Genomic DNA, 26,996 nt, shown 5'->3' on the forward strand with positions numbered 1-26,996 from the left:
AGGGGGTGAGAGCACCATTGGAAGAGGGTGTTTTATGCCTTGTTTTATTTATGCAAAATTATGTTTCAATTAAACGAAACGCGCTCTGTAATTGCCAGATATTACATTCGCCCAGCATCGCGACCATTTTGCCACGCTGTTGCCAGCCAAGGATTCAGCTCCTCGCAACCAGGAGCGAGGAGAGATGGAGTATTCGTGGCAAGGGCAACAGCTGTGCGGCGTTGTAATTAGACCGCGCATATGCCACAGCAGCAACAGCAGCGGCAATGGCAGCGAAGGCAAAGTCTAAACATCATCTGAATTTAAAGTAGGATCAGCGCATCGCGTTTGCGGCTTTTGTTTGTGCCCTTTGCAAGTCAAAATATTGCAATTCTTGTTTTTTTCGATGCTGAGCGCAACCCGCGAACGAATTTGAATGCCATAAAATGTCATAGTTTATGTGCGATTTGGCATCAGAATTACACGGCTGACTAACGCTGATCCAAACACAGTATAATGGAGCACATTCATCCACAGCGCATCGAGAAGGACCAACAAATGAATTCACAATTGTCGGGTGTATGTAAAATGCACAAAAATGTGAGCAGACTTTTTTATTTGCTTTACCAATTATAAGTAATCTATAGTATAACCAACAAAATTAAAAGATTTAAAAAAGGCTTCTAGTCCTTGTTTTTGCTTCTACTGTTATATCGAATATATAAAAAAATAGAACTAAAATGTATCAAGTGATGGCTTTGCAAAATGCACAAACTTTTTAATTGGCATTACAATTTATAAGTTATCTAAGACTATACTCGATTTTTAAATGCAATTTATATTATTAATGTAGCAAATAATTTTATAACTGTGTCTGTTTAGTCCAATACATAGGATGCTAAATTTTTGTAGCCAATTGCGAAAAGCAATGTCAAAAAATGAGGAAGTACTATTCATAATGTTAAGATAAACTGGTTGTTTCTAAAACTGAGCCAATTTAAATAATACTAAAATATAAATGAATTCCTAAAAATTTTGATTATATTTCCTATAAATTTCTAGCCTAAAATTTATACATTTGTCTTACGTGTAATATATATTTGAAATGTATTACATATTCAGCTATTTTAATTTAATGGAAAACGTGTTCATTTTATTTCATTTGTCATTAAAGAAACAAATAGTTAAATACTGTATTAATTCATTTCTATGCAAATTGTTCCACAATTATATTGATTTGTAAAACTAAATCCACGGCTAATATTATTACCGCACCCAATGTTTTTAAGTTGCTAGATGAATTTTTAAATATATAAATAAAGTGAATGCATATGAATGTTTGATGCATACCGTGTGTCTGTACTTACTATACGTAGTAGTGATATAAAAAATATTTGAAACGCTGCCTTATAGCATCGATGATCGTCTTCGGGGCCAGTTTATCGCACAAACTTTTCTAATAACAGCATCCAAATGTGAACTTATGCCAAGCTACGTGCCTCGCATGACAATGTCCACGCCCAGCACAGGACAAGCGACTACCTCGATTCGACTCCTCCGCTTCGTGCCCCCTTCACTCTACTCTTTTCCACTTCACTTTGCAAGTTCAGCCCAACACACAGTCGACAGCCCGCTCATCATCAATGGGGCAATCTTCGGAACGCCATTTTGACGTTTTCGAAAGTTTCTTTTATTGCATACATGAGCCATTTGCGTGCTTGTGCTTCCGTTTCCGTTTCCGCTTCCATTTCTGTTCATCGCAGCAGCGACAACAGCAACGACAGCAGCTCGTTGACACAGCCATTATGCTGTCGTTGCTCCAAAAACGGGACAGCGTCTAGCCTCAGTCTCAGCCTCAGCCTGTGTCTCTATTGCCTCCTTGTCTCCTTTTGTCCTCGATTGGGAGTCCTTGGCTGTTGCTGCCGCTGCTGCTCGCCTTGTTGTGCACATGTGTCTCCCATAAAGGGCGTCGTTATGTGTGCTCTTATTATCATAATCCGTTGAGTTGTTGCCGCATTAATTAAATTTAATTAAAGGCGTTTTGCAACATTTCGCCTGTACGTGGCAAACGTTGCAAATTGCAAATCTGGCAATACCTCCTTTCCCTTTCTCCTCCCTCGCCATCTCGACCCCATGTGTCTTGCGCGCCATTGGAATCTATATCCCTTAATTAATATCCGCAACATCTGCATTAGGCAGTGTTAATTTATGCGCCATTACGAGATTGCTGCCCGACTCAAATTCAATCATTGCGATGATGTTGAGAAAATACTACGCAGAGTCATCCAGTCATATTACTGTGCTCAGCCAGTCTTTATTGGTTTTGGAAATAAAATTGTCAATTTTTATCAGAGGAATTCTAACTTATTCATTTGAAAGCCCTAAATATTGTTTTATCTACAAATACGAAATAGTAAATAGTTATATGATCAAATTAACCAATTGTATTGATTTTTTCCGTAATAGATTTTAAATAAAATTGAACAAAAGAGATTTGCTTACCGATTTAGGTGAATTAGTTATTTTTCTATTCACCCTAAACATTTAAAGAAAATGCGATATTGTCTTTTTACTTTTGAGAGTAGTTTTGTGAGATATTATAATTAAATAAATTAACAATTAAATAAAATGAATATAGTAAAAGTAGAATATCCCCAGAAGAGTGTAAATAACCTTTCAAATTACGAAAGAAGAAACATTGCTATCGAATTCAGTTAAGTTTTAAATGAAGGTCGACAAATTTGTACTCTCGACGTAAATACGCGAAAAATCTGACGTTTCACAATTATGAAATTTATGAATACAACTTTTTAGTTTTTTAATATATTTATTAATTTTCATTGTTGTTGGCTTAAGATTAGGTTTCTCATAATGCATGCTATCGATCCATAGTTATATAGATCCACACTTCAATTGCTGGCACATTCCGAATGTTCAGACACTTTTCATGCGTGGAAAAGTCCAATCAAATGTTGCGCAGCGAACCATTTTAATGTGTAATTGTTGTTTTTATATATTTATTGTTAATGCTTTATTTCGTCTTATAACTGGGATGCAATCCACTGCATATTTTATTTACAAATATTTGGGGGGGGGAAAGAGTTGCTGCACATTTCACTCTCTCTCTCTCTCCCGCCACCTCTCGTTTTATCTCTGCCTCTCTTTAAATTTCTCTCAGTGTAAGTCGTTCATAAAGATTTGAATATCATTCAATTACGTATATGTCGGTGTGAAGACATTTGTTTATTTTTCTATCGTTTCTATCGTTTTGTTTATCGAATATATTTTATATTTTTTATTTGTATGTATGTGTACTTTATGTACTTGTTAGTAAATAGGTTCTTGTCTTCTACGTATATAACTTTTGTTAATCGTTTCTTGTTATAGATTTTGTGACCCTTGCAGGTCCCTCAATGTCATGGATGGGCTTTGTGTTATACTATTTGTTTATGTGTATGTTGATGTCAGCATTATTCGTGAAATAAATAAAATAAATGAAACTCAGGGTTTTGTTTTTAATTATTTTCGCATTCATTTGAAAATCGCATAAAATTATATAATACACAATTTGTCACAAACTAAACTTAAACTAAAATTAACAGAAATTATTTTACTTTTTTCTTTTGCATTCAACTGAAACAATAATTGTAATTTGCGCAAAACACATTAATGATATCGATTTAGAAACAAAACAAAAGGCAAAGTGTTTGACAGTAACAAAATTCAAAAAGAAATGTAAAGCATTTAGTTTAATAATATCACGTAAACCAATGAGGGGAGGATTAAAAATATTACTTCAAAACAAGGACGATATTCAACTGGAGACAGACAAAAGACATCAAAATGTGAGATTCTGTTTTTAATGTTAACTACATACACATATGCATATTTATATATATACATATACACGTACATATACATATACACGTACATATACATATACACGTACATATACATATACACGTACATATACATATACATATATATATAAATATTTGTAAAATTTCATAGTTGTATATGCTTAATATTCAATATATTTGTCGTTAATCGTTTACGTTTGTATTTTCTCATTTTGATTTTTACTTAATTTTTTTCTTTTGTAGTTGTAAATATGCGTGTGTAAGTTTTGCTTTGCTTCGATTTACATTTATAATAAATAAATATATGTACTTTATTTTATGTTCATTAGTTTAAATCAACTTGTTATTCTCATCTCTCATTGTTTACGCTAAGTATGTAAATTTGATTTGATTTTCTTTTTTTCATTTTTTTTTCTTATCCTTTCGATTTTGGGAAGATAAAACTCTACGTATATGGGGTTCTTGTCGTTACTCATCTCTTTACTTTATTCATTATTCTATTATCTTGTCTGTTGTAATTTTAACAGCTTTTGTTTTTAATTGTTGTTTGTTGTTGTTGTTGTTGCAACCTTAAACTAATACGTATTTCGGAGTTTACAATTTTTGTAGCAATTAACACCTCATCCACACTCAAATGCGGATTCAATTTTTTTCCATTCTTTCTTTTTAATTTAGTCACTGGCAAAACGACCTTTGTTTTGTAACTGTTTGCATTTACGTTATTGTTGTTATCATTATTATTTGTAGATTATTATTATTATTACGTATTTGAAATCGTGATTATGCTTTTGGGTATGTTGCATACCATTCAATATTCATATTACATTACACTTAAACTTTTAATTAGGGAAATGTTTTCGGTTTTTTCTTTTCATTTATTTATTTATTTTTTTGCGGTTTTTTCGTTTTTTTTTTGCATTTACATTTAATTGGTATTAAAGTTAATATTAATATGGCATTGACGGAACTATTGTAATTTATAATTCGTCTAAGCAAAAATTTCAAAAGCATTGGCATACAACAAATGACAGCAAAACATACAACACAATATATCGTAAACAAAAACATTGGAAGAGTTTTTTCGAGATTGAAAACATAAACAAAAATTTCCAATAAATATGTGAGTACAAAATGTACGATCTATATCTCTATAAGTATAAGATGGGTATCATATCTGTATATATTTGTATATATATATATATATCCATAATAATCGTAAACATAGTTAAACGTGTATCTATACCATACTACTCATTCTATATATATACTATATAAGTAAGTAATCCTACAGCAGTCGCAAATAGTTTTCTGTGTTTCAATTGTTTTTCAATTTTACTCCGTTGCCATTTGTCACTGGGCGTGTGCAAAGTCACGGGGTTTATCTCTGACTATCTGACTATTCTTCGACTATTTGACTATCAAATATCGCTCATTTCCACTCAGCTATTTTGGCTCTCGATAGCACTACTTAAGCAATTATAGCTATTCTCTCTATATATATGTATGTGTGTGTGTAGATCAAGAGATTCATTATTTATCAGTTATTATGCTGTGCACAGTGGGGCAAATGTGGAGTCTATCAAATAGACTCTAGCTCAATATCGAAATGCAATGGGGAAAACTTAAAGAAAAGTTAAGTGAATGAGAATATAAAGTTAATTAAAGCCTTGCAGTTCGACAATTTGATCAAACAAATCGCTTGTTTTCCACTGTGCACAGTTATTGATCTTGCATGTGTGTGTGTGTGTGTGTGTTAGAAATAGACTTAAACAACTATTTACTATGTAAAACTTTACGTATTTAAGTTATCAACTTTTGTTTTGTTTTTGTTTTGTTTTGCTTTGCTTTTCGCATTACACAGAAGAGACGAAAAAACGCCAAACTCAAGGCATCAAGCGACGACGATGACGATGACGATTACAATTGCAATTGCGATTACAATTGTGATTGCGATTACGATAACGTTTACGTTTACGTTTACGACGACGACGGTGGTTGGTGGATGGTGGTTGGTGGTGGCGTTGTTTTGGTTGTATTTTTGTGTGATTTGTTTATTTTTTGATGGTGATGACGATGGCGACGGTGATGATTATTATGATAGCTAAGGGACGCTTCCACTGGGTAATTTAGGAATTGACCTTACTGACCGCCTTGAGCAGATCATGATTGCTCTTATCGAGAGCACTCATCATGCCCAGGTTTCCACCAAGACCAGCGCCCAGCCCAGGGCCAATGCCGGAGCCAATGCCAACGCCGACACCGGCTCCCATGCCCAGGCCAAGCTTGAGATCATTCTGACCGACAACGGAGTGATGCAAATGGCCCGGATTGTGTGCAATGATCGAATGATGATCCTGTTGTTGTTGCTGCTGCTGTTGGTGCTGCTGTTGCTGCTGTTGTTGTTGCTGTTGTTGCTGTTGCTGCTGCTGCTGTTGCTGCTGCACTTGCTTGTTCTGCTGGGCGGATTTCATCGTCTCCTGGGCCTTCATTTTCTCCTGCTCCTCACGATCACGTCGCGCCTGTAGCGTTAGAGATAACGAAACAAAGGAAAGGCACATTAAGAAAGTGTTCAAATAAAAGTTTTTTTTTAAATTTATAATTTGAGATGCAAATCGATCCGATATGCAAATGGGATTGATGGAGTCCCCTTAACTTACCTGCTCGTTGATCTCTTTAACCGCGCGCAGTTCCTTCTTCAATTTCATGCGTCGATTCTGGAACCAGATCTTGATCTGGCGTTCGGTTAGGCAAAGTGCGTGCGCGATTTCAATGCGCCGCCGTCGCGTCAAATAATGGTTGAAGTGGAACTCCTTCTCCAGCTCCAGTGTCTGGAAGCGGGTGTAAGTCTGTCGACCGCGACGACGCGGACATCCATTGGGGCCTGCGAAAAAACGAGAAAGAATACCGACGTTAGTCACGATTGTCACGCATACAGATTGGAGGGTTTTTTTTCGTGCTGTTGTTGTTCCGTTTTTGGCAACTCTTAACGAGCTGTGAAGATGCTGTCAGACAGACAGAAATGGAAATTTTTGGCTCGCCTTATGGCCTCGACACATGTGAATCGACTGCATCGGCATCGGCATCTTTGTGGAGCCACCCGAGTGTGCGTTAAGGCGCTTGATTTGTGTTCTGCCATTAACCAGAGACAACAGCATCAACAATAATTTTGCTGGCTTGGCAATTGTTTAATTGTGCGCCAACCAGGAGCACAGCAACAACTCTAAGTGAATCTCAAAAAAGGGTGATGACAAAAGGAAAGGGGAGTACAAATGCGAATGTGAATGCACTCTCTATGCCAAATGTCTGTTGCAAATTATGAGCAAAACAAACAGTTGCCGTCTAACCGGGCGAACGCTCTGACGTCAACAACAACAGCCAAAAGCAAGTTGAGCAAACAGCGCCACACAGTGCGAGGCGAATCGCGGCAGGACATCAGCTCCCTGGGGGTCTACCGCCGGCTGGCCGGACACTGATTCCGATTTCTATAGCGATTGCACGGCATGTAAAGGGTGAAGCAGCGGCCGACAGCAGCAAAATCAACAGCAGCAGCAGCACCCGCTGGGGTGTGCATTTCTGTCTCACTTTTTGTTGTTTTCATTTCTCATATTTTTGTGCGCTTCTTTCTTTCTTTTTTTTAGCAATTTTCAACGCTACCTGTGCAAATTTTTTGCGCGACGGTGTCGCTTAGTTGAAATGGGAATGCGCTTCGTGTTTATGTTTCGGAAATCAAAAATTTTGCTATCTGCAAATTGTGCAGACCCAAACAAGGCGGACCTCACTTTTCCCACTCGCTGTTTTATGACAGTACCTTTCGTTTTTTTTCTGTTTGCCACTTTTTCTCGATGGTAAAGGTACATTTTTTATGGTTTGACAAGTTGCAAGTTGCCGACAACAAAACAAGGGACCAATTTTTGCGTAATATTTTGAAAGGTGCATTTAAATGCATTTCCATTGCAGTTGTAAATCATCGTCGGCTATTTTTTACGGCTCTTCAAACTTTTTAGCAGATACAACTTCTAGTTACTTTGTTCGCTAAATAGTTTTTATGATATAACGATTATTTTATCGTCTATGTAGCATCGCTCGATTGTTTGTAGTACATACATACATATAGTATGGCAACAAATTGACATAAAAAACATTCAAGTTTCTCGAGTGGAGGAACTTTTGTCCACGACGCAACGACTTGAATTCTAATCAACCCCCCAGCAAGGAATGGAGCTGCAGCAGACAGGACCCAGAAATGCCAAACTAATCTAAATTATTTACACGCTACAATGAGCAGCTACAATTCGTCCCATAAATCACGACTCCCAGGACACACGCGCCCCTAAAAGAGATTTACGAGCCTCGCAATGACAGTGCACGAGAGCAAGCGAGATAGCCACACTGCGCACACAGGAGTGCTGGAATCCAATATGGCCGCCGCAGCAAACTGTGTCCGACAGGTAGACATACTCACACTCGTCTCTCAATCGCAATCGCACTCACTCACTCTCACACGCACGGAGCGGGAGTGTTGTCATGGCAACGACGAAAAAAACTCTCAAAACTCGGGAGAGTCCGCTGTCGACGTCGCCGCCGCCGTTGCCATTGCCGTTTTGGTGGTGAGTGCTGTGTGGTGAGTCGGCGCAGAGGTGAGCGAGTCAAGCGAAACCGGAATTTCAGAGAGTGAGAGAGAGAACGAAATGCTTTGAGCCAAATGGCAGGCAAACGTTGAGCTGTGAATCTCTTGGAAATGTGCGAGACTTATTGATTTTTCATTCTATTCGATGGCAGATTTCTGTAATGGCCGTCAATGGACGACACGTCACCGTCTCCGTCGAATGCACTCAATGCAGTTGAACGATCGAATTGAGTGCCCGCCAGAGCATTTAGTTTAAGCGTATAACTAAAGTAGGATGCGTAGTAATATGTATTATTAGAGAAAATCTGTGGGTCAATGATCTCTACTAAAATATATTTTGCTGTAAATTTATTGCTTCTCTTATTCAATAGTTATTGCAATTGCAACAGTTGTTATTAATGTGAAATGATTTCAATAATAATGCAATTTACATTATGCAATTATTGAAATCGTTGCATTTCCTCAATATGTGTTTCTCACGCTTCTCTGGCAATTTTGAAATCAATTTGCAATTGATTTTCATTTAATCAGTGTCTTCGACTGAGTTACATCCCCGTTTCGCAGATAAAATGCAACGAATTTATTGTGCATTTAATTAGTGGTAACTAGAAATCAAGTTAAACCGCTCGATTCACAAACCGGTTCATTGCACAATTCCGTGCAAAATCAATTTTCATTTTTCCAATTAAAAATCAATTAGCGCACCATAAACTGCCGTTGCAATTGACTGACGCCGCGTCTGTTCTTGGCCCGAACAGCAACCGAAACGTTGTGCCATGTGTGATTCATGGTCCAGTGGGGCGTCTGAAATGACTTATAGTACTAACATGTATGCAGCGCCCCACTGCGCCACAGTTCACAGCCCAATGGCAAATACCCAATAACCAATATGCGGCGAGTAAACAAATGTGGCCAAAACAGACGCAACGATTCCAGACGCCTTGGCGTTGGCCAAACAGCAATTGGCCAAGGTGCAGAGACTGGCAGAGACAGAGGGAGAGAGAGGCGGTAAGATTTGTATGGAGAGGTATCCCAAGACGACGCTGTCAGCATTCTGAATGGGTCGTTCTACTATATAACAATGACATTAACAATTAACAATTAAAAATATTCATAATAATAAACGTAATTGTTCAATAAACAGCGACGCGTATAAACAAGCCTCAATCATATATGAACAAAAAGCTGACTGAAACTTATGATGACATTAAAATCATAAAAACAATTCAAAGCGTACAATAAAGATACACACACACTCACACACAATAACACACAGATACTTGAGTAGACTGGGCAGACAGACCGACGGAATAGCGAGGCTTGCCATACACAAAAAAGCGTCATAGTTTTCATATGGCTGAAAGTGTTGTTGTTCCTCTGTGTAACTACTAATAGTATCTGTATCTATATACACACACATGAATGTGTATATGTATCTATGAGTTTGTTTGTCTGCTTGTGCATTTGAAAGTGTTGTCCGTGGGGACGGCGACATCAACTGTTTCGTTTGTTTATCGAGCGACACAAAATTGTTGTACAATAAACAAACATTTTGTTTCTATTTTTTTCGTTTTTTTGCTATTTGTTTCGATAAATAATAAACAAATTTACATATCATTTGACACAAACTTTGAAACATTGTTCATTGTGTTAAAGTCGCTTTAACTGTTGTTTATTTTTTCATTATTACTTTTGTTGCTTTGTGGCTTGCTCTGCTTGTTGTAATTAATTCAAAGCATTTGCATGTTTGGGCGCACATAAATTTGGATTTCGTTGTCGCCTTGCAGCTGGATTCCCGATAATTGCCCAATTGTTGTCTTTTTGGCAAAGTTGAAATTTTTTTTCTGTGCTCATGTGTTGCCAGGCAAATAACTCACACAATTACTAGATGATGCTATTGACTCTGGGAAATACAATTTTCCAATAATTATTTACAGAGATGATTGCATCGATATTTCAATTGAAAGCGCAATTAGTAACACTTCATTCTAGTGAATAAGCTTTCTGGTCTTAATTAAAACACATGATTTATTTCATTTTAATTATAGCAATATTCCTAAACTTCAGTGATTGTTTATGATTTAATTTTATAGACAAGTTCGAGGAAATTTAATTTACATATGTAATTTCGAATTATTCACATTTTATCATTTAAAAATGATTTTACTCTCTGATGATTTAAGTTGAGATACAATAGATCAAATAAATTATGGGTGATTTACTTTTGCATTTTACTTAATTTGTTTAGGGTCCACCAATAAGTTTGCTGATTTATTTGGTCTGAATAAACTTGAAAAATGTTTTAAAGTATGTGTGTTTATGGAATTAACTTTTGAAGAGTTTCTTTGGCATGCCGCCTATGAATATAAATTTTGCTGAGCTGGCGCCTTTTGAGTCTTCTACGATATTGTTAGAATATGTTGTTTGTGGTTAAGGGTTTTCACCATTGTGAATGTTAGTCTCTCACTTGGACTTGTCTGCACTTTCCTTTACTTCCCTTTCTCTCGTTTTTTTTTTTTTTTTTTTTTTGGAAATTTCACTCTGCAATGTATCTGCGGCGGGTTATCGTATGTTTTATGCTGATTTGTTTATAAGTATTTCGAAACGAACTTCCCGGATGGCATGTTGAAAGATATATAAACAAACAGCAGGCATTCAACATGCTCACAACTAGACAACAAGCACAAAATGAACAATGTTCAGACCAAAAAAAAAAGAAAAACAAATATGAATGCCTCAACAATTCGCCTTGGTTCCAAGATGGCTCCAAGTTGGCTCCAAGTTGGCTCCCTCGTGCTCTAACTCTGTGTGTGCTCTGTGTTCTAGCATTGTTTTGTTGAGTTTTGGGGACGATCTTTTCCGCATTTAGCGCAAATTGCAGTGTTCTTTTGGTGGAATGCACGGCACAAAATGGCTTCCCTGGGGAACATCCATATCCGTTCACATCCAAAACATGCAAATGCGAGGCATTGGCAGCTAGGCAGCATCGCGCCAGGACTAATTAAACTTTCAAAGAAAAGCCGCTACGAGTCTGGCTGACAAGTTGCCGGCATTTGTTGCTGTCGTTGTTGTTGTTGTTGTCGCTTCTGGGTAACATCTGGCGCCTTTTGTGCGGCTTTTAGCAGACTGCGAGGACTCAAGCCAAACGACGCAAGGATGTGTTTTTGGTGGTGCTGGGCAGGTAGCTAAGCGCCGCCATTAAATTGCCAAGCACAAGCGTTGAGGGTGTTGGGGGATGACATGAGAATGAAGCAGATGAAGGGGGAGGAGGCAGTAGCAGAGAGCTACTGCAAATAATTTATGTTTATTAAATTTATTTAAATTTAATCAGACGCGCGCGGCATTTTGTTTTCACTGCGCCAGGATACAAACAGAGCTAGAGAGGGAGGATGCGGAGGTGTGCTGTGGGGTACTGTGCTGTTCTTCTGCCTGTTCGAGGGGTGATTGCTATAAGATGTGCCTGGCACAACCTGGCAACGACAGGCGGCGCAGAGACGGGATGCTTTTTGTGCAATTTATGTGCAATGCGTTGCCAATGTTGTTGTTTTGCGTTAGCAATGCTATCTGCCCAACCACGCCCCCCTCTCTCGCTCTTTCCCTCTCCCACACTCGATTTCCAACTCCAGCCCCAATTCCAACAAAGTGCCAGCAACAGCAACAGCAACGGCAGCAGCATAAATTGCTAATTGTGTGCTTAATCTTGGAAAATATATGGCAGGGCGTCGCTATCTTTTTGCTTGCTGTTCTGTGTGTTCGGCATTTGGATTTTGCCGCTTTTCCGCAAATATTTTCCAGCACTAAGCGCCCGTTCCTTGTTCCTCGTTTTTCGTTCCTCGGGGGATTAATATATTCTCATCAAATATTTCGCGCCATTATTGGAATTGCTCCCTGTTACAGTTGCTTTTGCCCCATTCAACTGGCACTTTGAGCTCTTTTTGAGCATGATATTGCGGCAGTAGAGAGGGATTAGGATTAGGGGCAGAGCTTAAGTTAATGTAAACACAAATTAAATTGAAAATTTAGTCGAGACAAAGACATTGCAGACTAATTTCAGCCAAGTACACTTTGAATTAAGTGTAGCATTAAATGTAAAGGGTGCCATTGAAGTTTTCTTTATAGAATGTTTGGTTCATCAAATTGGAGTCCATAAATGGTAATTGAACTTTGTATTTGCGCAGTTATCGAAAGGGAAGTAGTTGTTAGGGAATTTGAATATGAAAAGAATTGCTGGTAGCCTCTTTAGTTGATTATGAACTCGCAGCAGGGCTTATGGTAAGACTGACTCAAAAATTAGAAGAAGTTAAGATACTAAATTTAAGAATAATGCTCTTTTTAACTAGCTTGCTTTAGAATGTTAAAATTACTAAAATAAAGAAAATAATACTAAACAAATAACAGATTGCGTTGACTTTACTTTTGAGTTTAAATTTTTGTTTGTTCATTTATTTGATTCTAAAATAAACCTTGGTTCTAAAATACACTCTATACCTTTTTTTTGTACAGTCGCATCTAGCTATCAAAATTCTATACAGTGATATCTCATTATGTTAAAAAGCTAAATCTATACAAAATCTAATATATACAAAGCTGTATTAATTAATTTATTTTATTTAATAATAATATTCAACTACATATATTATTACATTTTAAATCTTTTGTTGATTGATTTTAAATTCTTCTTTTTCCAATTTTATTCAGTAGTAGTAATAGTTGTGGTTTTTTGAATAGAAATTAGAACAGGCTATAATAATTTGTATTATAATATGTAAAAATATAATGCGACTATATTATTAAATTTAAAATTGTGGCAAATTAAATTTAATATTTAAAAAATCTTTTCATCATATTGAAATATCCAAATAAATAAATCATGCTATCGCAAATCTTATAACTGAAGAGTTCTATGACAGTATGTACTTTATTTATGTATGTGCTTTACGAGGACCGAAATCCCGTCTGCTATTTATCTGTTGTGTTTCGTAGTGTCGCAATTGTCTGCATATGTTGGTGGACTATCATTACACGATGATACAGATATGATCACCTATGCCTCCACTTCGTTGGGCTGCTGCTGTTTTCCGGCTTCTAATATTGCCCGAAAAATGCCACTAATACGTGTTTCAGTGTGTATGCGAGTGTGTGAGTGAAGTAACATGGCAACAGCAAGAGAGTGAAAGAGAGAGAGGATAACAACGCATAACGACAACAGAAACGGCAACAGCAACAACAGCAGCAAGAACAAGAGGAGCAGCGCAATGGCAGCCATTAGAGCCATTCACCCTTACTGTCTTTATGGCATTTTTAATCTCGTGGGTGGCTTGGCTGCCTCCGGCACCACCCACATGCCCACTCACAACCACATTCCCATTTAGTTGCCAGTCTCATGTTTTCAGTGCCAGCAATGAGCCACAGACGCTGCCAGGACAAGAAGCAAGGGGGAGTGGGAGTGGGAGGTAGGAGAGTTACAGACGTGGCCGAGGACGAGGTCGGAATTTTTTGCACGCACTGCAAACACGAGGGTGTGATAAGACAAAATACCCGCCATAAATGTGAAAAATATATGGCCAGAAGTTAAAAGGGAAAACGGAAGAAAACGCAGAGAAAGAGCAAAAGAAAAAAGGAAAGAAGGAGGCAAAGCAAAATCAGAGGGCGACTCGACATTGCTCTGAAAGTTTCGATAAATTTGTTGCGGCGTTGGAAGAGTGAGAATGAGAGAATGAAAGGGAGTGAGGAGTGCGAACTAATTTGGGGCAGGCAACAGACAGAGAGAGAGAGAGCGAATGTGGGAAGGTGGGGTTAGTGGCAAGCGGATGCGATTCGGGCAGCTGGAACATTTGTAACGATGGCCTATAAATGGCATTAGGCGTCTAGAATTGGTAATCCGCAAGATTTTTGCCTGCGCTTGACAGCTGTCGTCGTTTTGGCCACAGCTTCCGGGGCACGCGTCGCCAAACTGACCGCAGTTCCCCTTCCCTCTCTCTATCACTCGTTGAGTGTGCGAATTTGTGTGTTTGTGTGTGTGTGTGTGTTTTTGCCTCAATTTAATTGCAAATGAAAGGCGTTTAATGCGCGCCAGTTGCGATTAAAATCGCTGCGAATCGACGCGACAATTCAACGGCAATTCAATGATGACAATGAAGTGGTCTTGCTCTCTGTGTGCGTGTGTGTGTGTGTATTTGGTTGTGTGTGTGCTTGGTCGGGTCGGGTCATCAACACTTTTTGGCGCCTTTGTCTGGCTACAATGAGAATCAGAAAAAAGAAAAGAGAAAAACCAAAAGCAGAAACAGAAACAGAAGCAGAAAAAGGTTCAGCATCAAAACTGCAATTGGCCTCGTCTTGCCCTTTTAGACGCCTCATTGGCTTTCGGCAAAGGCGAAGAAACTGAATTGAAATTGATTGCCTTCATTGTCGTTGTCGTTGTTGTTGGTGTTGCCAAGTTCATTTGGTGCGTTCTATGAACCTTGGCAACATTATATCGACTTTTATTGAAAACACATATAAATTGCGCCAAGTGAGAACTGAGAGCTGAGCACTGAGACTCGATTGTCGAGTTGTTGTTTCCCCAATGCGTTATACGGCTCACTGCACACACACACACACACACTCTAACCTCTCCTCCTCCTCCAGTGAAGAGAGTCTCGAATCGAGAGTCAACAGTCGTTTGCTTCCATTTGGCATTTGGTAAAAACAAACACGAATTTCGAATTTCTATTTCGTCGAGCAACTTGAGCAGATGTCGGCCATAATTTAAGTTGCGTGGGCCTCGCTTCGAAACGATGACGTATTAAAATGCCATTCCATGAGAGAGCGAGACACAACACAGTCGGAGACGGAGTCGAGTCGAATCGAGTCGAGTCACTAGGCAAACGTGACATTTAAATTCGTATAAAAAGCATCGATCGATCGACGCATTTGCTGCGGGTTCTATATTTACCTAGCCGTGCACATAACTCATGCTTAGCCTCCATTCTCATTCCTATTCTCATTCTCATTCCCCACTCTCCACTCTCCGCATAGAAATTTCAATATTCAGGGTCTGACTTCCCGCGGCGCACACAATACTCGTAATTTCATATTGCCAGCGCCTTTCCTGTCTAACATTGGGTTTAAGGTGTGGTCCTGTGTGCTCCTGAGGCACACTCACCCACACAAGCACACATACATTCAATTGATAGCTGGCTGATTGGTTGCCTAGTTGATTTTGACTTCGACTTCGACTTCAACCGCAGACCACAAGCAACGCTGCAACTCCAGTCTGGATAATTTAAACCATTTTCTCATTTTCTATAGCTGACACAATTTGATTAATGACTATTCCGAATGTTGCATTCATTCCATTGTTGAGCAGCCATTTAATAAAATGGTGTCTGCGACAGGTTTTGTGCGCTCTGATCCTTAAGCTCACATCCTGCATTCAATTTATGACAGTGCTGTCAAAAATAATGTGAATGGCTTCATTAAAGACGAGAAGAAAGTTGCAGCAGTTCTTGGCAGTGACAAAAGATTTTCACCATTGAAAGTATGTGAGAATAAATGGGAAGAACGAGTTTCAATTACAAACAAAATAACACAATAAACAATGAAAAATAAACCGGTTAAACGAACCAGTTTGTGACGCAGAAAAATAAAAGATAGTTTCTTCGATGTTATTTGTATGAATTTTAAAAAATTGTTAATAAATTTAATAAGATTAAATGAAAAAAAAACTTTGACTTGTAAACGATTTGTCTGCACTTAATTTGAAAAAAAAAAATACTTGAAATAAGTTATATACTATTTTTCGTTTAGAGATAAGTTTTCATTTAACTTCCCTTAAATACAAAACAATTTTTAAATCTTTAAAAATCATTCATTTGACAGCAATTCAATAAATTCTATCGCAAATCCTTTGCAATGATTTTGTTTATTAAATGAGTTTGAAAACATTCTTTACATTTTTAATAAAATTAATAAAAAAAATCGTTCACTTGGCAACAATTTTATGAATATTATTAGAATAATAGATTTTACAAATCATTCTATTGGAAGCAAAAGTTTTTTTATTGTTACTATCGCAAGTCATTTGCTTTGATTTTGTTTATTGAATGAGCTTCAGAAAATTCTTCAAATTTTTAATAAGATCCAATTAAAATGGCTTTCTCAAGTGGCCACACTTATTAAATGAAAGAATACGCTGCTTGCCGTCTGCTGTGATCAATTAGTTACTACTATAATAATCCATTAAGAGCTCTTTCATTAATGTTCATATGCGCATATATATCCAACCATACAATACAATAGGTATAATGGCTCATATAGCTAACGATAACGATGACGATAATGCGAATAATGGGCGTAATCGCAGCTCGGGCACACATAATAAAAGTTTATCTTTTCAGATTAATGTTAAATATATGTAGTATAACTAAAACAATTGCAGAGTGCATTAACCGCCGTGTATAATTCCGCAATGAAATTAATATTAACGACTACTTGCACTAATTAATGACAGCAACAACAACAACAACAACAACACCAACAATAAGAAGAGAAACAAAGCCACAAACGAAATGGAGACAGTCACGCAGAGTGCGGAATGCGGAAAATGACTGGGAAATGCAGCGTAGCACGCGAGGCGTGAAAAACGGCTCAACACAAACACACAAAATGGAAACTAAAACAACGAGAACGACATTAACAACAATTTGCTTAAGTACAACTAAGTTGAAATAAAAGTTGAATGCGAATTTTGCTAAATTAAAATTAATGAAAACGCAAAAGTTCACGTGTAGGATTTTGTGGCACGGCAAAAGGAATAAACTTTACTGAGAGTTGTGAGAAAGAGAGGCAGCAAAAGAGGGGCGAACGATTGTCTGCGAAACGTGTGCGCTTTTAATTTGATTTTGTCTGCAAAATTTACATGTCTGTCATGGCGATGGGGCTGGAATTGAGCATGGAGTATAGCGCCAGTCTCCCGCCAGTCATTCTGTCTGTCCCTTTGACCCCTCAGGCAGAGACTCACAGATAGAGAGAGGCACAGAAAAAGAGAGAGAGGGAGAAAAATTGTTGTCGAGCCGTGCACTGCGTTCTGCGTTCAAAACCCTTTCGCCAATTTGCGCCAGTTGGGCATTAAAACCGCAGATTAACAGCCACACACAGGGTAGTTAAAAACTCCGCTCGGCTCGGATGCGACACAGGCAAGGGGGACGGGGTATCATTCCCGTTGCTGTTGCAATCGCAACTCGCAAACGTGTCATTTCGAATTTTCCGTTGCCGTGGAGAAGGCAACAAAAAAAGAGTCTATATGCCACGAAACGTGCCGATAACACGGTGTCGCACATTTACCCCGCCCCGCTCTCCACCACGACACGCCCTCAACGGGGCAAGCTAGAGGGAGATAGCAATGCAGAGAAAGAGAGAGAGATAGAGAGAGCGCGAGGTAGTCAAATGTAAATACAAGAAAATAACAACAGAAAATCGGAAATTAAACAAAACCAAAACGAAATGGAATTCGCTTATCGCGCCTCATAAATTAACCCTTGCAGCGTCCGCACAGACCGGAGAGAGAGATAGCAGATAGAGAGTGAGAAGGAGATGGCGACCCGGACTGGGCGTTAAGTGGTTGCCGGGGTCGTAGAGGCCGCGTTTATCTGCTGCGCCAACTAGAACCGAGACTGCATCTGCTGCAGACCCGGAGACGCGTCTGCTGTCAATGACATTGTGCATGCGATCGACAGTAATTGAAATTGATATTGAAATTGAATTGGAAATTGAAACGAACTCATTGTGACTGCAACTGAGAAACTGAGACGCGGATTGAGATAGACTAAAAATGGAATTGTGACTGTTGTCAGTTTAATTCAATGCTTCGATCGCTTATCATGAGTTATGATAATGGCATGTTAAATTAATAAAAATAATGAATATTATTGTTTAGCGCATCGCTATTCGAGCGCTATCGCTCCCACGAAGGTGAAAAGCCAAACCCAAATGAATCAACAAAAGTGTCTGATGCTTGAAGGTCGAAGTTCAGCACAGAACGAACTAATAACAAGGCTTGAAGATAGACGAGATGGTTGACTAAGTGAAACAAACATATTCTATTGAATATCATCATGTAATATGATCTAAGGAATGTATTTGTAACAAGTTTAATTAAGATCAAGTAATTTGCATTCCAGTCTATAATATTGATAATTGATTGATGTGAGGTGAAAACTATTTAAGATAAGCAAGCAGCTGAAACTATTTCTTTAATAATTTTAGAATATTTGTCAATTGATTTTATTTTATTTCTGTCTGTCTGAGCTCGTTGTACTCTACATATTTACGACACGATTGCCAGTTCAATTAGAGAATGCAAGAACAGCGAGTTAATTGCTTGTCAAACAGGGACTCTGAGTGTTGTAAATTGCGCAAAATGACTCCAACTAACACTTCGATGTGGCATGATTTATTTACAAAGCAAACACAACGATCTCTGCGAAGCTGTGGTTGCAGAGTTTTGCCAACTCGCATGTCAAACGATCTGTGAAGCAAAAATCACAGCCATGGCACGTACACAGAGCCAAAAGCAACGGGGGCTTTGGCCCTCAACTTTCATGGGAGCCTCACTCCGACTCACTTCGGGGGCGACTCCAATTCCAGCCAAGGGCCAAACTGAAGCTGGTCAGATTTGTTTGTGCAGCGCCAATTAAACGGCTCGCAATTACATGGCACAGCCATCAGACGACTGTCAGCTAGGGGCTGCAATCAGCACCGAGTGTGTGAGAGGAGCTTGGCTACACGGTGCGTATGCGCAATGTGGGCGTCTGCCCAAGCCATAAGTCGAATGTGTCTAAGGCGCATTTAATTCCAATTAATGGCACCACTGGGCGAAACTGTTGACGTCCAGAGCATACAACAACAAACAGCAGCAGCAGCAGTATTTACGATTGTCGCACAGTGGTTTAAAGTTGTTGGAATATACATACATATGAATGTAATGTATTATTTAAATTGAAATTTAAATACAGTTTATTAAATGCTTTTTTAACTGAAGTAAATATTCGTTTAGAAAAATGTATTTAAGAAGTTGCTAAAATATATTATCTATAAATTTAATTTTAAAAATTTAGGGATATCTATTTATTTGATTTAGTTTAAATAGTTGAAATCACATTTAAAAATGTTAAGTTCCAATATTATGTTACCAATTCAATTATCAAAAAAATAAAAGAGAAGACTTTCTATTTTTTTTTAAATATTTAAATTCATTTTATGAAATGATTGTTTTAAGTTAATATATATTGAGAAAAATGTGTTTTTTGTCATTATTTTTTTAGGGCAGCTGCGAATATAGGTTGGCATTCGCGAAATGAGTATTTGAAATAGTTTTCGGGTTTGGTTTGCTGTTTGCTGTTTGTGTAGTGCAGTGTTACACTAATTTCAACTAATTGAAGCAATCGAGGCAACAAAATTGTTACGTGTCGCCCATTAACCGAATCGAATGGCGAACGCAGTCGTTAATCTTTTTATGACTCCCATTCCCATTCCCATTCCCATTGTACGCGATCGTGAGGAGCTGTTGCTCTGTCTGGTGCTACCCGTGTTTGTTGATGGCTCTGTGTTGTTCACTGTGTGTTCTACGGTCTTAAGTTACTTACATTTTTATGGACAATGAATCGTTGCACTAAGTAATTAAGGGGGAAATTGCATAGCAGTCAACAGTCAACAGTCAGCATTGGGGCAGAGGCAGAAAGAGAGAATGAGTTTGGAAACAATCGGTGGGAGCATAAGCAACACGCCATTATCGGGCATATAAAACAGCGATCGTTGCGGTGGTGATCGCTAGTCAGTAGTCGAAGTGGAATGATGACCATCGTTATGCGAGGCGCAAGACCATCCGTAAAATCGTAAATAGATCATAAAACGCTCGTAAAAGCAATTTAACGACGATGACAACAACAATAATAACAAACGAGAACGATACACGATCCACGATTCGCGATCAAAAGCTGACAATCGAATTGATCAATCGGAATCAAATCGAATCGAAGTGAAGCGTAGCAAAGCGAATCGAATTGAGCTCGACTCACGATTATGGTCAACAAATTTGGCGCCTCGAGTGAGCATTTGGCTACGTGCTTAATTCCATTTCGGCCATTTGCTTGTTATGGGCAGCACACATAGATACAGATACAGATACAGATACAGATACAGATACAGATACAGATACAGATACAGATACAGATACAGATACATATACAGATACATTTTTGTTGAGGGGGGCTTTGCATGCAATTGAAATACGCTGAGAGCGCCGGGTAGTCTATCAAAGTGATTTACGATCTTGCCCGACACTTGACTCGCATGCCATATGGACTCGAAATTTCAGTTTGATTTGCTGCCAAGCAACTTTCACGAATTGATTGTTAGCTGGCTTGCCAGTTGTGCCGGATGTTGGCCATTGTCTTTGGCCGGATAGCCAAAAGTCACAGGACTCAAATCAAAGAAAGGAGAGAATATGAATTGTAGGCAGAATTTATGACAGGTACGAGTCGAGAGTCAGCAGGAGCGAGCCATGTGACGAATGTGAAGGGTTCAGCTGCTGGCGAAAGTCGCAGCAGGTAAATGCTGTTCAAGGACATTTCAGCGTAAAAAAAAATGATGAAAAACGTCTGGCCACATTTCATAATTTCATATTTGCCGGATAACCCATTTCCCATTCTCAATTTTTCCAATGCCATTCGAGTGATTAACTTCAAGGGTTCTTTAATGGTACTTACCATTGAAATCGCCACAAACGACACGCTCAAAGGGACTTCCCATCCAATCTGAAAGCGAAAAGAATAACGTTAGTTTTTTATAAATACTTTTTTTTTGTAATTTTTAACGTGCAGGCCATAAAGGAGTTAGCCTTGAGCATGATGGGAGAACGCTAACTACACATGGATGACACATTACTTGGTTAATTTCCTTTCCATTTTTGCATTCCTCAAGCAGCTAATTGACATTCTTTTTTTACTGATGTCTGCTTGCATAACCCTCAACATTCACTCAATGCTCGCTCGCTATCTCTGTCTCTATCTTTGATGCTGTCTTTGTCTCTGTGCGCTTCTTTGTGCAAACCACTCAATCAAGTCGTTTGCGACTTAGTTGTCAGCGCCATGCATAAAAAAGAGCGAAGCGACTGCAGTTACAATTCCAACTCCAACTCTGACTGCGACTTCAACTTCAATTCCAAGGCTCAGACAAGACCACCAACAAAGTGGCCAATGACCAGTGCCCACAGTTGGAGCACAGAGTGGAGCAAAGTGGACCACGACCACAACGATGGCTGCGACTGCGACTGTGACTGCGACAAAGCGACGCCTAATTAATAAGCAGATGAAGCTGCTCGGTTTCTAGCTCCGGCGCGTTTTTTAATTAAAATACACAAATTTCTGTGCATTTTGCCCCTGTCGCTGTTGGCATTTTATGGGACAGACGAGCAGACAGTCAGACAGAGGGACTGAGAGACAGACAGACGGATGGACTGAGAGACAATCTCTAATGTGTAGAAATTCGCTGGGAAGAGTCGAGGCTTTAGGGTTAATGTTATATAGTAACTAAGCGTATACACTTTGTCGCATTGATGATTGCTGAATTTATATGTATATGAAACCATTTCCATCTCCCTCACTCACTCTCAATTATATGCATCTCTCTCTGTTGCACGTGCAGCATTTACAAATTGCAATTTTCCTGCTGCATTTCTTAGTTTTTGCTGCTTTTGCTTCGCTTTTCCACATAATTAAGAAAACTTAACCTCTTCGCTTTCTTATCAGCATAATCAGGCACAGAACTGGCAGCCCCTCCAAAAAAAACACACATTGTTGTTGTTGCTGTTGTTGCCACAATGTTGGTGCAACGATGTGAAAATGAAAATTCATTCAGACGCCTTGGCGTAAAATATTAAAATTCATTAGTTAAATTGCATTTGGCAAGCATTCAGCTGTAAAGCGTTGCTGTTGCCGTTGCCGTGTCCGGGTCTGGCTTCGACTCAGTCTCTGACTCGGTCTTGACGTGTCTGGCTGCAGTTGGCCAACACAGGAGCGACAGAGAGAAAGCCAGAGCTGAGTGCAGTGCAGTGAGGCAGGAGGAGGTGCGGGAGCAAGGGGAGCAAGGCAACATGTGTTGACGTCGCGTCGATTCTGGCCCAAACAACATTGCCACAAGCGAGCAGCACTCTCTCTCTCTTCCCCTCTCTCTCTTTCTCTCCCGCAACTTGCATTGTTGGTGGAAGGTAAGGAGGGAAGACTGCGGCAATGTGTCGCGCACTTGGCTGCCATAATGGCGTCATGCTCATATTTACTTTCATCGCAGCCAGTCGTCGTCTATGATCTCGTTGACAAGTTTATCGTTCTCTTGTGCTGCGAGCGAGAGATATGCAAAATACTTCATTGTCCCGAATACCGTTTGTTTGCTTTTGCGAATTTTCAATCCTACTAAAACTTAAACAGCTATAAAATCTAACATAATTATAATACAAGATAAGATAAGCTAACAAAGGAATGTCTGATTTATCCATAGCTTCTAACACTCTTTTGCATATTTAATATGAAAAGATTATACAAAAGATTAGAATAGCCTATCTGATCTGCAGTAAAATGCTTTATTAGCTTTCTTATTTTTAAAATGATCGTTTCTATAATTTAGCAATGCATTTGCACCTTAATCAGCTGCGTTTCTTCAAGAGTTGATAACTCATTTGAATTTGCTATCTATTTATCTGATGATTGTCATTATTCATAAGGCATTCAACCCCTGGAAAAGTCGCACAATATTATGAGGAAAATCGAGTGCAGACCGATAAATAAATGAACAAATAAATCAGCTGCTTGGGGCAAGGCAAAAAATGCGCGTTGACGTTGGCAGAACGAGGTTCGCGTAAATTAAACTGACCCACATAAATTTGTGGGCGAATATTTCGCTATATTCTCATACTCGCATTGTACTACGTTTGGCGCATAAAGTAAAAAAAAGAAGACATCAGCTGAAGCACCACAAAACCACTGACAAAATAACACAACACTCAAAAAAGTCAGCCAACAAAAAAGAGCACCAAAAAATGTATCTGTATCTTTGGCCGCGAGTATCTGACGCTGAGTGATTGTCAGTTTTTTTTTAATATGCGCGGGGGCACATCTAAGTAGCTCCGAGAGTGTGCGAGTGTGTGTGAGTGTGCTTGGTTGTGTGTGGCAACCTTGAAGCTATTTAAATTACAAATCGACGCGCCGCTTCAACAAAACGAAAACCAAAAAGAAGAAAACGAAACGAAACAAAACGAAGAAACATTTTTCAACTATTTTCATTTTTTTTATTTACTGTTGCCACTTTTTAGCGCGCTGTTCATCTATTCATTCGTCTGCTTCGCTGTCTGTCTGTCGCCGTCAAAAGAAACAATCTTGTAGTTCGTATTTGGCAGAAGACTTATGCGAATCGAACGACTTGGAAATGCCCCACAAAGTGTTCATTATGAATTTTGAATTGGCCCAGAACGAGCGCGTTTATCTATTGTTTATACGCCCGAATGGCCATAAAGGTATAAATTAAATAGCTGCCCCGCCATTCTTCTGCTCATGCTCACGCTGATGCGGCTCTCATGCTGTGCCGGGCGTTGATTTATGCAGAATTTAATAGTAATTTTTATGTGCTAGCCTCAGCATTGCAGCATTAAAAACCATTCAACAACCATTCGATCTTCTGCTGCTCTCTTTACTCACCTGTGAGCGTCATCCAGGGATAGCGCGGCAGATCCGCAATACCTTGGCCGGCACCTCCGGCTCCGGGCACCACGCCGGATGCGGGCTGTGTGCAGGCATTGCCCAGTGAGTCGACGCCAATGGCTCCTGCGCTGGCCGCCGATACCGCCGAGGCGGCAGCCGCATGCTGATAGAATTGGGCAAAGCTGGCGGATGCCGAGGCAGGTACGCTCATCGACTGATAGCTGTTCATCACGGTGTCTGTGTACCTGCTGTAGAAAGAGACAGAGAGAGAGAGAGGGAGAATGCGAGAGACGATTAGCATAGAGTCAAAGTCAAAGATGCTAATGAGCCACACACAGAGCGCGACTCAAGTCACAGTTGTAAACGAGTAGTTGTTGCCTCTAATTGCGCACTAATTCCATACACGTTACGCCCGCGGCGACTTTTAGTTTTGTGTGTGTTTGTGTGTGTTGAAGCCATTTGCATATGGCCACAGCGGAAGGTTAATGTGCGTGCGAATCTTGTGGTCAGCATGAACAAATTGCCCAGCTGGCAACATCAGCAACACCGCAGCGCTGCCCTAATTTGTCCAGTGGACAAAGACCTTAATGGCCACTCTATGAATGGCCAATGGCCGAAACGATAATTAGAGCAAATTGCGCATGGATTTGTGGTTGACCAATGGCCATTCTTGGGTTTTGAATGAAGGAATAATGTTTTAAGAATAATGTTTTAATTGTATTTTATTATTATTTTTTCAATTAATGAAATCGAAATCTTACCGAAATCTTTTTTATTTTATGATTACTTTAAATTGGAAGTTTAAATTCTAATACACATTATTTTGAATACTTTGCATAAATTTGAAATGCAATTAAAATAATATTAAATTTTTAAATTTTAAATCAAAATTATTTTTTGGTGGTAGTATTATAAATACTTTTAATTTGAATTAACATATATACATATATTTCTAAATTCATCGTATTAGTTTGAAACGTAACTGTATAATCATTGTATACTATATATTTTGAATTGAAATTGAATCAAGTCTTTTTTAATATAATTACTTTCAAATTGAAGTTCGGCGTCCAATATTTATTTCAATGAATATTATAATGGTATATTTGAAATTAGAAATCAATTATTTTTTCAGAGAAGTACATATTTGGAAAAATTCAAGGATTTAATTGGATTAAAATTTGAATATTTATATTTAACTTGTACACACTTGATATTTTGAAGTCATAGAAAATATTTTTTCTTAAACTTGCATTTTGTTTTATTATGTTCAATTCAATATATTTTAGTGAATTTTTAATTATATTTAATTTCAAGCATTATATTTTATTATGATTTCAATTTTATATTTATAAAATTTGAGTTTGTGATTCGAAATAAAATTGGAAGGTTTGAAGTAAATTCTTTTTGTCACCGAATTTTGATTGTACTAAATAATAATTTCATAAAAGCCCCAACTTCGGAATAAGTAAATGAATGAGTATAAAATGATGCTCACCTGCAGGATTTGTCTTCGAGGCCTGAGAAGCCGGGCATGCCGGAGAGGCCACCGTGGCTGGTGGGGTGATTTGACACGTATGGATACATCTTGCTGGTGGGTATGGCAAATGGGGAACTGGCCGCTGGCGAAGGCGAGCTGCTGCTGTCGCCGGTCTGTGAGTTGCCCGCCGATGGAGGCGTTAGCAGCAACTGCTGATGGGCGTGACCCAGGGATTGATGACCACCAAGGCCAGAGACGGATCCTTGCGAGCTGACCGCAGCTGCGGCGGCGGCTAACTTATTGATGTGCTGCTGCTGCTGCAGATGCAGTGCGGCGGATAGTGATGAGTACTGTGATTGCTGTTGCTGCTGCTGCTGTTGTTGCTGCTGTTGCTGTTGCTGCTGCTGTTGTTGTTGTGTGGATGATGAGGGCGATGAGGAGGAGACCGGTGAGTTGGAGGATTGACTCAAGTGCTGTTGGCTCAATTGGCTGCCCAGTTGCAGAGCACTGGAGCTTGGCGACAGCGACGAGGATTGCAGATGGCCGCTGTGGCTGCTGAGACTGCTGTTGGCGCTGTTGCCCGGATGGATCACAGGCGACGAGACGGCGTTGGATGCTGAGGCGGCGGCGGCGGCAAGTGCGGCGGCAACTGCTGCTGATGACGAATTTGGGGAGGTTGAGGTTAAGTGCGAACTGATAAATGGCTGAAACTGTGGGTACTTTGGCAGCATACTATCGAAAACAAATTTTGACATTGCACATATTTTTCTCTAGCCGAGAATTTGCCTTGGAGTCTGTTTTTGATTGGATTTGATGTTTCTTTTTTTTTGTGGGTTATTCTTAAATGGATGCAGATGATGCTTGGCTCAATTTGATGTCGATGACGATACTGATGTCGAGTTCGATTTCGATTTTAATTTCAATTTGGCGATGTGGCAGCTCGTTTATCTGAATTGTTTTGGATAAGACTTTGATGGTTTCAATGTGTGTTTTTTGATTTTGCTCTTTAACAAATTTGGTTCGAATTCACTCGATCATTTCAATATGATCCTGAGTAGGATTGCCTGTTCAGTTGGTTAGAGTGAGATAAGCATATGGCCAACAAGATAACAATCTTTCTCTGATGCCTTCTGCTTTCTCTTTCCTTCCTCAAACTTGCAGTTTCTGGTTTACCTAGCAGGATTGCTCAGACTGTCAGCTGACTTGGAACAACTTTATGGGAGGGGCATTCACAATTATCAGCAGGTCGTCAAAGGTCGACAAAAGACTGACTCATACTTGAGTGTATTTCTAAATGAGTTCGGCTGAACTGAAAGTATTTT

General features: G+C 39.1%; 1 protein-coding gene across 2 annotated transcripts; it reads right to left on the reverse strand.

Annotated features, from left to right (window-relative positions):
• Positions 1-4,744: 4,744 nt before the first annotated feature.
• LOC132785021 (homeobox protein abdominal-A) lies at positions 4,745-26,492 on the reverse strand. 2 transcript variants are annotated; one of them, XM_060790977.1, is made up of 5 exons: positions 25,693-26,492; positions 24,192-24,442; positions 21,213-21,260; positions 6,497-6,720; positions 4,745-6,358 (listed from the first exon to the last, which is right to left on the reverse strand). In XM_060790977.1, exons 1-5 carry the CDS (start codon positions 26,427-26,429, stop codon positions 5,966-5,968), a joined length of 1,653 nt encoding a protein of 550 aa, XP_060646960.1. In that variant the 5' UTR covers positions 26,430-26,492; the 3' UTR covers positions 4,745-5,965. The 2 variants fall into 2 exon arrangements, with proteins under 2 accessions (XP_060646960.1, XP_060646961.1); XM_060790978.1 differs by having other exon boundaries at positions 24,192-24,439; positions 25,693-25,782.
• Between the last annotated feature and the right edge of the window lie 504 nt (positions 26,493-26,996).

This window comes from Drosophila nasuta, chromosome 2R (assembly GCF_023558535.2).
Source record: "Drosophila nasuta strain 15112-1781.00 chromosome 2R, ASM2355853v1, whole genome shotgun sequence".
In the NCBI taxonomy this organism is placed as follows: domain Eukaryota; kingdom Metazoa; phylum Arthropoda; class Insecta; order Diptera; family Drosophilidae; genus Drosophila; species Drosophila nasuta.

What these genes read in the sequence shown, in the direction of transcription:
- LOC132785021 (XM_060790977.1), bottom strand. Translation starts at nt 26,429, where the DNA reads ATGTCAAAATTTGTTTTCGATAGTATGCTGCCAAAGTACCCACAGTTT. An exon ending in TCCCTGGATGACGCTCACAG is followed by an intron (nt 21,261 to 24,191) that starts GTGAGTAAAGAG and finishes TTTCGCTTTCAG; the next exon opens with ATTGGATGGGAAGTCCCTTT. An exon ending in CGTTTGTGGCGATTTCAATG is followed by an intron (nt 6,721 to 21,212) that starts GTAAGTACCATT and finishes GTTTTTTCGCAG; the next exon opens with GCCCCAATGGATGTCCGCGT.